The sequence below is a fragment of the Populus nigra genome, chromosome 3, assembly GCF_951802175.1.
Source record: "Populus nigra chromosome 3, ddPopNigr1.1, whole genome shotgun sequence".
NCBI classification, from domain to species: Eukaryota; Viridiplantae; Streptophyta; class Magnoliopsida; order Malpighiales; family Salicaceae; genus Populus; species Populus nigra.
This window is the reverse complement of record NC_084854.1, coordinates 16,434,280-16,445,340: the sequence shown is the minus strand read 5'-3', so window position 1 is coordinate 16,445,340 and position 11,061 is coordinate 16,434,280. Positions and strand designations below refer to the sequence as shown.

At 33.1% G+C, this 11,061-nt stretch overlaps 1 protein-coding gene across 1 annotated transcript; it reads left to right on the top strand.

Moving 5' to 3' along the window:
- The first annotated feature begins 3,202 nt into the window (after positions 1-3,202).
- Positions 3,203-4,590, top strand: LOC133688800 (uncharacterized). The gene is made up of 2 exons (XM_062108415.1): positions 3,203-3,634; positions 3,746-4,590. Exons 1-2 carry the CDS (start codon positions 3,365-3,367, stop codon positions 4,316-4,318), a joined length of 843 nt encoding a protein of 280 aa, XP_061964399.1. The 5' UTR covers positions 3,203-3,364; the 3' UTR covers positions 4,319-4,590.
- Positions 4,591-11,061: the final 6,471 nt, after the last annotated feature.

The window sequence follows — 11,061 nt, the reverse complement described above, 5'->3', positions numbered from 1 at the left end:
AAATATATTTTTAGGGATTTATTTTTTGAAAATTCATGGGAGAAATTAAGGTATAAAATAGGTTACGATAACCATAAAACTAGATAACAACTCATTTTTTTATTTTACCCTATCAATCCTAAACCAGTTCGTCGAGATGTCTCCCATTACCACAATCTTTAGAATTACTGTTAGTATTTGCACTATCATTTCATTGGTAATTAATTTACTAACGAAATCACCGACGAAAATGCTTCATCGGTGAATCTTTCATCAGTGATTTTTTTCGTTGGTAATAAAAAAAATATTATTACTGATGGATTTACTAACGGAAAAGGCAAGCAAAAAAAAAATAACCCACTTCATTCCATCGGTAATTCCCTCGGAAAAATACCGTATGTAATTCTATTGGTAATTATTTAAAAATATTTTTTAAAAAATCTATTTTACAAAACTATAAAATAATTAAATTAATATTAATGAACACTCTATAATACTCAAAATGCTTGGAAAAAAGAAGAAGAAAATCATCTCAAACAAATTTGCAACAAATAAATAACACAAAAAATAAATTCAACTAAAAAACTTCATATGAAAAAAATTTAAAAATCCTATAAATAAATCAACTAAAAATTGATCTCATATGAAAAAAAAAATCCTACAACAACATTCATACAATTATTAAGAACAAAAACAATTAAAAATAAAATAAAAAACAAATATAGTGAAAATAACACGAAAAAAGAAGAATTTTTTTCACCTTAATGTAGTTGCAAGTGAAGCTAAGAAGAGAAAACAAAAAACAAATTCGTAAAGTATACTAATTAAAAAAAACTGAGAAGAAAAAATAAGAAAAGAGAAGAAGACATACCTGAGTATGGAAGAGAAGTGAAGGAGTTGAGGAAAGAAGAAAAGAAGAGGAAGAAGAAAGGAGACAAGTCTGTTATGAAATTAGGGATTGTAAGCTTTTTATTGAGGAGTTTTACTGACGGTTTTACATATGGATAATTAAATATTAATATTTTTAATCATTCCATCGATAATATTTAATTTAAATTTTGAATTTAATCAAAAAATTTCAGAAACCACCAAATATCACTGACGACTTTTCAATATGTCGGTGATTCCGTCTGTAATATTTAATTTAAATTTGTAATTTAAGCTAAATTTTTCAGAAAACCGCCAAATAACACCAACGACTTTTCAATCCATCGGTGATTTTGTCTGTAAAGAACAATAATTAACAATGCATTTGGGAAGTGAACAGTTCCAAAGCTCTCTATAAAATACCAACGAAAACTTTCATCGAGAGTCCCTTTGTAATTGACATGATGAATAGTGTTCACAGTTTACCAACGATTTTACCAACGGAAGTAATTCCGTTTGTAAAAATGGCACATCATCATTTTATTTTTTTTGTTTTGTTTTAATTTTTTTCCACTATAATTCCCTCAGTATTTACCAAAGAAATATTTTCGTCGGTAAAATCCTTCGGCAATTTACCAATGAAAAAAATCCCTCGGTATTTCCATTTGTATTTACCGATTTTCTAGTAGTGTCCTACGATAAATTATATGGATATAGCACGTGTTGATGAAGTTTGAGGTTTGTAAGTCATTACTTTATAAAGTAGTGTAAGAGGAAGATAAATTATTTGTTAATTGATGTTTCTTAAGTAAAATTTAAAATAAAAGGACTACATTTTATATCTAAAATTGTTATACAACCAAAACAAAGAAAGAAAAGAGTTTAAAGAACTTTGATTAGACATCCACAAGATCAAGACAATAATAATTAAAACTTGATGTCGAGTTTTCTCAACCAGGAAGAGTGATGTAGGAGGTTTTTAAGGAAAATTATTTTTCTTTAATTATTTTTATTTTTTCCAATTTAGTTTAGAAAATTAAATAATATGCTTAATAATTTTATTTTTCCTAGTTTTTTTTAGGAATTTTATTACTTTTACTTTATTTTCAAGTTTTCTATTTTGCTTAGATTTATTTAAAGAATTATAAATCTACTTAAAAATAAATATTCAATAAATAAAATTTTCAAATTAAAATTCTTGTGTAATTTTTCTTATGAAAATTTTATGTTTCTATCTGTAATATTTAATTTAAATTTGTAATTTAAGCTAAATTTTTCAGAAAACCGCCAAATAACACCAACGACTTTTCAATCCATCGGTGATTTTGTCTGTAAAAAACAGTAATTAACAATGCATTTGGGAAGTGAATAGTTCCAAAGCTCTCTATAAAATATCAACGAAAACTTTCGTCGATGATTCCCTTTGTAATTGACATGATGAATAGTGTTCACAGTTTACCAATGATTTTACCGACGGAAGTAATTCCGTTGGTAAAAATGGCACATCATCATTTTATTTTTTTTGTTTTGTTTTAATTTTTTCCACTATAATTCCCTCAGTATTTACCAAAAAAATATTTTTGTCGGTAAAATTCTTCAGCAATTTACCAATGAAAATAATCCCTCGGTATTTCCATTTGTATTTATCGATTTTCTAATAGTGTCCTACGATAAATTATATGGATATAGCACGTGTTGATGAAGTTTGAGGTTTGTAAGTCATTACTTTATAAAGTAGTGTAAGAGGAAGATAAATTATTTGTCAATTGATGTTTCTTAAGTAAAATTTAAAATAAAAGAACTACATTTTATATCTAAAATTGTTATACAACCAAAACAAAGAAAGAAAAGAGTTTAAAGAACTTTGATTAGACATCCACGAGATCAAGACAATAATAATTAAAACTTGATGTCGAGTTTTCTCAACCAGGAAGAGTGATGTAGGAGGTTTTTAAGGAAAATTATTTTTTTTAATTATTTTTATTTTTTCCAATTTAGTTTAGAAAATTAAATAATATGCTTAATAATTTTATTTTTCCTAGTTTTTTTAGGAATTTTATTACTTTTACTTTATTTTCAAGTTTTCTATTTTGCATAAATTTATTTAAAGAATTATAAATCTACTTAAAAATAAATATTCAATAAATAAAATTCTCAAATTAAAATTCTTGTGTAATTTTTCTTATGAAATTTTTTTGTTTCTATGCTTATTATCTTTTTTTACGTTGTTTTTATTTGTGTCCAATAGCCACATTGCATGATCCAAGTCGCTTTGGCAATTGGCACCGTATGGTTGGGACATAACAGTCATTTCAGCCAGCAAAGGATGTGGAAATAAGAGACTCCGTGTTTCATGACCACATCCTCCACTGTCCAAGGTTCCACTCCCACCACTTGCTTTCCACAATCATTTGCTTACACTTCTTCCTTCTCCTTTTCACCACCACCACATCCCGTTAATGCTAATACCTGATAATTAGATTTTGTTCCCCTTACAAACTCTCTCAATCTCTCTAACATGGCAGCTGATCATAGCTATCCACTGTGTCTACTAGGAGTCATGGATCGTCTTTGGTTTCATAAAATCATTTTGTTCTCAGAACCCACTGCTGCTCCAAAAACCCTTAAGCAACCTCAGCTCATGACAACAGAATCTCTTACATGCCCATCGACATCAAGCATCACTTTAGCAACTCCTCCTAATGAAGAATTCTTATCATCTCCTTCAGTCCCTCTTCTTGAAGACCTGCAAATCTCTCCTGCAGAGTCACCTACAACCACTCCGCTGGTAGTATATATTGAAACCCAGTATTCGTTTTAACAATATAAGGCTTGCACACACACACACTTCCTTTCTATTTTAACTTGTGCATTGTTTCTTGTTTGTTACTATGAAAAGGATATTGACTCCAGCAACGAAGAGGAGGAGGAGGAGGAGGAGGATAAGGATATTAACCAGAAAGAAAGGCGAATGAGATTGAGTCTTGCACAAAGAAGTACTCGTTCACATTCTTCATCACCATCAACTCAAAAACGTCCCAAATATTTTAGACGTTCAGGCTCGTTGACGATCCTGCCGAAATCCATGAGCTGCAGGAGCTTGGGAGAGTTAGAACTTGAAGAAGTTAAAGGGTTCATGGATCTTGGTTTCATATTCAAAAAAGAATACTTGAGTCCAAGAATGATGAGTGTTGTCCCTGGATTGCAAAGACTTGGACTGTACCAAAATAGACAGAACATAAATCTCAGAGACAGTAAAGAAGCTGAAGATCATGAACTAATTAGAAAACAAGAGGAGGACGAAGAGAAAGGTATTGTTAGACCATATTTATCAGAATCTTGGCTAATAAAGAGACCCGATTCACCGTTATTAAATCTAAGGGTTCCAAGAGTATCTGTAGCTGCTGACATGAAAAAACACCTGAAGTTCTGGGCCAGAACTGTTGCATCTGAAATTCAGCCAGAATCTTGACAAAATGTGCAGGTTCTTTCCATCTGAAATCGTAGGAGCTACTACCAAGCAAATTCTGATACTCGAAAGATCAACAACTCATTTATCTTGAGAATAGATTCTTTCTAGTCCAACGACAGCTACAACTGTAAAAAAACAAGTGTGACTTGTATGTGTTGATTGATATATAAATAAAAAGAGGTGGTGAAAATGTACTTTTTGGTCTCTGTTTTAACTTTTAACCTGTAGTATGTCAAGATAGATGAAGAATTTTGGTGATGAGATTGGAAGTATTTTATGAAACCATCGAAAAAATCTACAAAAAACAACAGAAACTTATTTATGTTTTTTCAAAAATAGAATAAAATTGTAACGCAATGTGAAACGGTGATGATACCCAAATTCTGGCAATTCCTAGAGATAGACATTCCATGATGGGGTATATATTATGTGTTCATGAGGGAGTGAAAAGAGGTCCCTACCGTGATGGAGGAATAACGAGAAGATGGCTTTTGGCATCAGCCAATAGCCCCTTCTATGCTCCAAAAAGTTCGTCCCTTGTTGTGGGGTCGAGAGAGTGAACTATAAGCATGTGTTGTTTTGCTTCTTGTGAAAGGGATCTTGTCGTCTATTTCTTGATTGGATTCATGGTTATCTTAATATGGTGCGCACTCACAGGAGGGCTGGCTATCTGATGGCAAGGGAGTAATATTACTCAAAATGAACAAATCCTGTGGAGCGGTCATTTTGCTTTTGTCTTTACTTTCTTACCTCGTATTCTCTCTATTTAAAGACAGAATGCAAATGTCATGTGGTCTTACCTCTGACATGCCACCGAGGAAATTCTTTTCTGATTTTTCGTTGCTTTAAAATTCCCAATTTTGGGCAAAACAGTTAAAAAGTCAGCAGATTAAGGTTCGTTCAATAAAAATGTAGTAATATCTTTTTAAAAAAATATTTTTTTATTTATTAATATAATAATAAAAATAGACGCTTATAAAATTAAATTTCAACCAATTAATAGAAAGTTTATTTAAGACTGATAATATGATAAAAAGCAAATCAAAATAAAATATAAAATCAATTCAAAATAAATTAAATATTGAATGATGAAATTAAAACAACAAAAAACAATGAAAAAAATTCAATCAAAATAAAAAAATATATAAGATGAAATTTTAAAAAAGAAAAAAAATATATATCAACCCAGTGGATCAACCTTGAAACCTCCCGACTTAATTCTTTACTTAGCTCGAGTTTAAAATTAACCTATGTGGGAGTAGCCCCGACATGACCTAGTTGATTTGGCTAGCTTAAAGACAACTCAAATAACTGGTAAAATATTTAGTTTGACTTTTAAAAAATAAAGATGATAGTTTTTTAAAATATTAAAATAACAACATATTGAATCGACCTGATTTTCGCGGTATAACCCATCAAACTAAATGTCAGGATGTTTATTTAAGACTATGATAACTTTATATAAAAAAAAAAAACAAAAACAATTTATAAATATCAATTTAAAATCAATAAAATGTTGAAGGATGAAATTGAAAAAAAAACAAAAAATATTCAATTTATAGAAATAAAACTGCATGTCATTTAAAAAAAAGAGTGAGATTTTTTTCAATATTAAGATGACGACATATAATTGAATCTCCTGAGTTTCACGGCTTAACTTATCAAACTAAATGTCACGATGTTTTTTTAGGACTGTAATAATCTCATAAAAAATAAATAAAAAAAATATAAAAATCAATTTAAAATCAATAAAATCTTAAAATATAAAATTAAAAACAAAAAATATTCAATTAATAGAAATAAAATTGAATGCCGGAATTAAAAAAAAAAAAAGGGAGCCAGCTCCTTTTTTCGTTAATATGAAGTAGCTGGATTTCCCCTAGTTCTTCTAGTTTTCAGTTAATATCTAACGTACTTGTTTGGTACTATAGGCTACACATAGCTAGGATCAGTTGATACATTTGTAAGAATTCCAAGTAATTTAACCATGCGATAGTGTAATAAGAGGTTTGCTTTCTCTTAGTTTTAGATTCGAGTAATGTAATTGTTTATATTAAGATTTATATGATCGTTAATTTCAAATTCTATGAAATTAATTGAGATACACGCAAGTTAACTCGAACACCTATATTAAACTAAAAAATATTCAAAGTAATTTGCATGGAATATATTTTTTTTATGATGGAAAGATTTCTGGTGAATTTATGCACATTCCTCCATGCATGACTACGAATGAGCCTCGTTAATGTTGTGACAGTGGAGTTTTTATACGAAGCACAATTCTTCATCCTCTATAATTAGGATGGTTATAACGGTTTGTAGAGATGGAGAATATACCCTATAAATATGCTTATGCCTTCGGTCAGAGTTTTAATACCATAGATTAAAATTAAAAAAATATATATAACATGAACAAGCAATATAAAATTATATTGCATAGGGTCACATCATAAAGACTAATTTAAAACTTTATTACTCAATATTTTTGTACGTCGGGCGACGGCTCCCGCTTTTTTTTGTTTATTTAACAAAAAGGGTTTTTTTTCTCGATTGGGGGAAACAAAGATTTTATTGGAGTCGCCATCTAGTAATTTGAGGGAACTAGAAATCCTAAATTAGACACTGGTCCCAGAGATTCGGGTACGGGGTTAGTTATGATTAAGGGAAGGTAGACACCACCCTTAAAACATCCTTTCAATAGAAAGGTTACCCTTACTTGTGTGTTTTCTATTTGATTCAAATGCGATTATATTTTGGGCTTATTTGTAATTATTTTTAATGATTAAAGCCGGTCCCTAAAAATAGGAGACACATTAAAAATGACATCAGTCCCTAAAAATTAGGAGACTCGTCTAAAATATTGACGTTTGTCCCTAAAAAGGAGAATTACGTCTGGGTTACCAAAAGAAATAATGGATATAATCCATTATATTTTGGGTTTATTGGTAACTTGTTTTTTTTTTAAATGGTTAACGTCGGTCCCTAAAAATAGGAGACGCGTTAAAAATGACATCAGTCCCTAAAAATTAGGAGACTTGTCGACTTTGGTTTTTGTATTTTTTTACAACATGTAAGAAAATTTACAAGCATTTATATATAAAAAATATCCAAAATACCAGTAGAAACCCAAAAACATTACCTGAGTGCCACTGTATAGGTAAAATACTGAAATACCCTCGAAGTTCTCTGAAAATTACAAAAATGCCACTGGCGGCGCGTGTGGCACACGCGCGGCTACTGTTGGCGGAGGGGAGATTTTCCGGCGAGATTTATGGCCAACCGGTGGTCGATCTTGGTAGATCTGAGGTCGAGGATTCTGATGGTGGTGGTCTCGATGGCCGTTGATGGCTGACGAGGGAGAATCGACGGCTTGAAGCTTCGGTGGCCGCCGACAATCGCGGCCCTTTTCCGGCCAAATGAGGCGGCGAAAGCAATGAAAACCACTGGGGTTTTTCTTTACATCAGGGGAGAAACCTTTCTGTGGTGGTTCGGAGGCTGGAGACGGCCGGAGATGGGAGATCGGGGGAGAGAGAGAGAGTCGCCGGCGAGAGGAGAGAGAGACTCTGAGCTGTGCTATGGTGTGAACGCGCACATGGTTCACCGGTGCATCTGAAGGCTGTGAACCGTTGGATCGTCGTTGAACTGATCCTGCGGCTACGATTGGATGGATCTGCAAGTTGATCGGACGGTCCGGATGAGAGGATCCTTGATCCGGTGTGGCGTGGTGCATCGAAAGCTCGGTACACCGTGTGACGTGGCGCCACCGGATCTAAGGGAGAATTGTTTTAAGGGCTGAGATTGATTTGGGTTTTAATTGGGTGTGGTAAGCCCTATTGTACCCTATTAAGTCAACGGTTCAGATCTAAACACTATAGATTTAACGGTTAGGATATATTTGGTATTTTTCAAATTGTTTTTTTTTGAAAATCAATATCCTACTCGCATGAAGAAATAGTAAAAAAAACGTGAATAGTAATTTTTTTTTTTCTTTCTTTCTTTTTTCTTTTTTTTTTCCTTTCCTCCTCCTCCCCCTCTGGCGAACTGTCACTGGCTATTTATAGCCAATGACAAGGGACAAGAAGCATCTGCTTTAAATAAAAATTATATTCATCCAACTGCTCCGCCTACAATAAATATAACTGTCCCGTCTAATATAAAAATTCTGAATTATTAATTTTGTTTTATTATATATAATAATATATATATTTATATAGGTAAAATTAAAACTCAAATCAGTATTAAAAAAAGCTGATTCAACCGCTAAAAATCCATTTTAAATGACCGAAAATTATGTTGAAACACTGGGAAAAAAACTTTTGATGGGTATCAACCCGTGAACCGGGTTTTGGTCGAAAATGATGGTTTTTGACCCGAAACAGCTCGAAACTCATTTTTTACCCTGGTCAACATGGTTTGACCCGTATTGACCCAGTGGACTCGGTTTTGGTAAAAAATGACGGTTTTGACCCGAAACGGCCCGAAACTCATTGTTTACCCTGGTCGACATGGTTTGACCCGTATTGACCCGGTGGACTCGGTTTTGACCAAAAATGACGGTTTTGACCCGAAACGGCCTGAAACTCATTTTTTACCTTGGTCGACATGGTTTGACCCGTATTGACCCGGTGGACTCGGTTTTGATGGAAAGATGCGGTTGACTCGAGAAAAGTATATTTTTGAATTTTTAAACTTTTTTCTTAATTTTTTTGGATTTTTATAAATAATAATAGAAATAAAATAACATTCAAGAAAATCTTGGTGGATCCAAAATTGGGTTACAACAGTTGCCCCCTCTTTACAATGCTTACAGTGCAAAGGCATTGGAAAATTCATTTTCTTTTGACTTTGCATAGTAAGTTTTGTAAAGAAAAAACGATGGAAGTGTTGAAAAATGCACAAATTTTCAGTTGGTCTAATTCTTATGGGTGACCTGCCCAAGTGAAAAACATGAAAGTGTTTTCAATATTGATCTTGTGAAATACATGAAAGTGATTTCAACAATGGTTTTGTGAAATACATGAAAGTGATTTCAAAATTGATTTTTTTTTTGTGAAATACATGAAAGTGATTTCAACCTTAGTCTTGTGAAATACATGAAAGTGATTTCAACATTTGTTTTATGAAACACATGAAAGTGATTTCAGATTAGCATTGTGAAATACATGAAAGTGATTTCAACAATGGTTTTGTGAAATACATGAAAGTGATTCCAACATTGGTCCTATTTTCCAGGTGACCATCCTGATGATAAAATGCGAGGAAACTCGCAAGTGGTCTAATTGTTCCAGGCGACCTGCCCGATAGCGAAAATGCGAGGAAACTCGCAAGTGGTCTAATTGTTCCAGGCGACCTGCTCGATGATAAAATGCGAGGAAACTCGCAAGTGGTCTAATTGTTCTAGGCGACCTGCCCAATAGTAAAATGCGAGGAAACTCGCAAGTGGTCTAATTGTTCCAGGCGACCTGCCCGATGATAAAATGCGAGGAAACTCGCAAGTGGTCTAATTGTTCCAGGCGACCTGCCCGATGGTGAAATACTTGAAAGTGATTTCAATATAATTTTGTGAAATACATGAAAGTGATTTCAGCAATGAGCTTCAGGGTTGATGAAAAATTCTAAAAGAAGTCATACCTGTATGGTTGAAATCTGATTTGTAAATCGATCTCAGAGATGATGAAATCTTCTCAAGAAAGTCTTGTATGTACGGTTGGGATTTGATTTGTAATTGGATCCCAAAGATGAGGAAAGCTTCTTCAAGAAAGTCTTGGTGTGTGGTTGGGATTCAATTTGTGGATCCCAAAAATGAGAAAAGCTTATCAAGGAAGTACTGTATGTACAGTTGAGATTTGAGCTGCCGTTCAAAACGATGTTAGGAGTAAATTCCTTATAAATCACGCAGTATTTGGCAAAAGACATCATCAACTTCTTGCATTTTCAATACTCTCAAAGTTCTTAACTTTTGAAGCTTTAATCATGTCTTCCTCTTGTTCCAATGTTAACCCAAACCCTGTTCCTGCAGTAGAGCCTGCAGTTTGGCGTACTACCTTTGAAGTGAATGGTCGTCCAGTTACAATAGAGGATACTGTAATGGACAATGAAGATATTGCTGTAGCCATGGCTAGAGACATGATCCTTCCTCGTGATGAAATAATGCTGGCAGCCAGGACCGATATTGAAGCAGTGAATCAGTCACTTGCTCTTAGTATCAGAGCTACTTCGTCTTTGGTGAACGTTGCAGAGCGTCTTCATGCCAGAAGACTTGAGTTGAATACTCAGGTTCCTGATCTCCAACATCAGATCGAGAATTTAAAGAATAGACTCAGTGATGAGAGACGTCACAGAAACAGCTTGGAGAGGAGAAACCAAGAGTTAAATACACGTGTTGACTTTTGGAGGGACTATGTTAACACACGACACCTCGAGTTCGAGGAAGAGATGGAGCGCATGCATAAACAATTTGAGGAATTCTGAGGCATGATTAACCATCAAGATGAAAATATCCCTGATCGTCCTCGCACTGTTTAGCATTTGTACTTGTAAACCCCTTTTCTATGAATAAAAATCCGTCTTTCTTGTCTTCATTTATGAATTTTGCTTTTGTGGAATTGCCATATTTGATGTGATTTACAAGAACTTCAATTCATGTGAGTCTCGTTGGATCCTAGTGGGAATATTGTTTCGTGAAATATCTGCAAAACAATTATGCAATGCATGTGAAGTTAGATGATATGCAATGCATTTTA

Coding starts and splice junctions, on each gene's coding strand:
- LOC133688800 (XM_062108415.1), top strand. CDS start 3,365: ATGGCAGCTGATCATAGCTATCCACTGTGTCTACTAGGAGTCATGGAT. Junction 3,635..3,745: donor CACCTACAACCACTCCGCTG/GTAGTATATATT, acceptor TACTATGAAAAG/GATATTGACTCCAGCAACGA.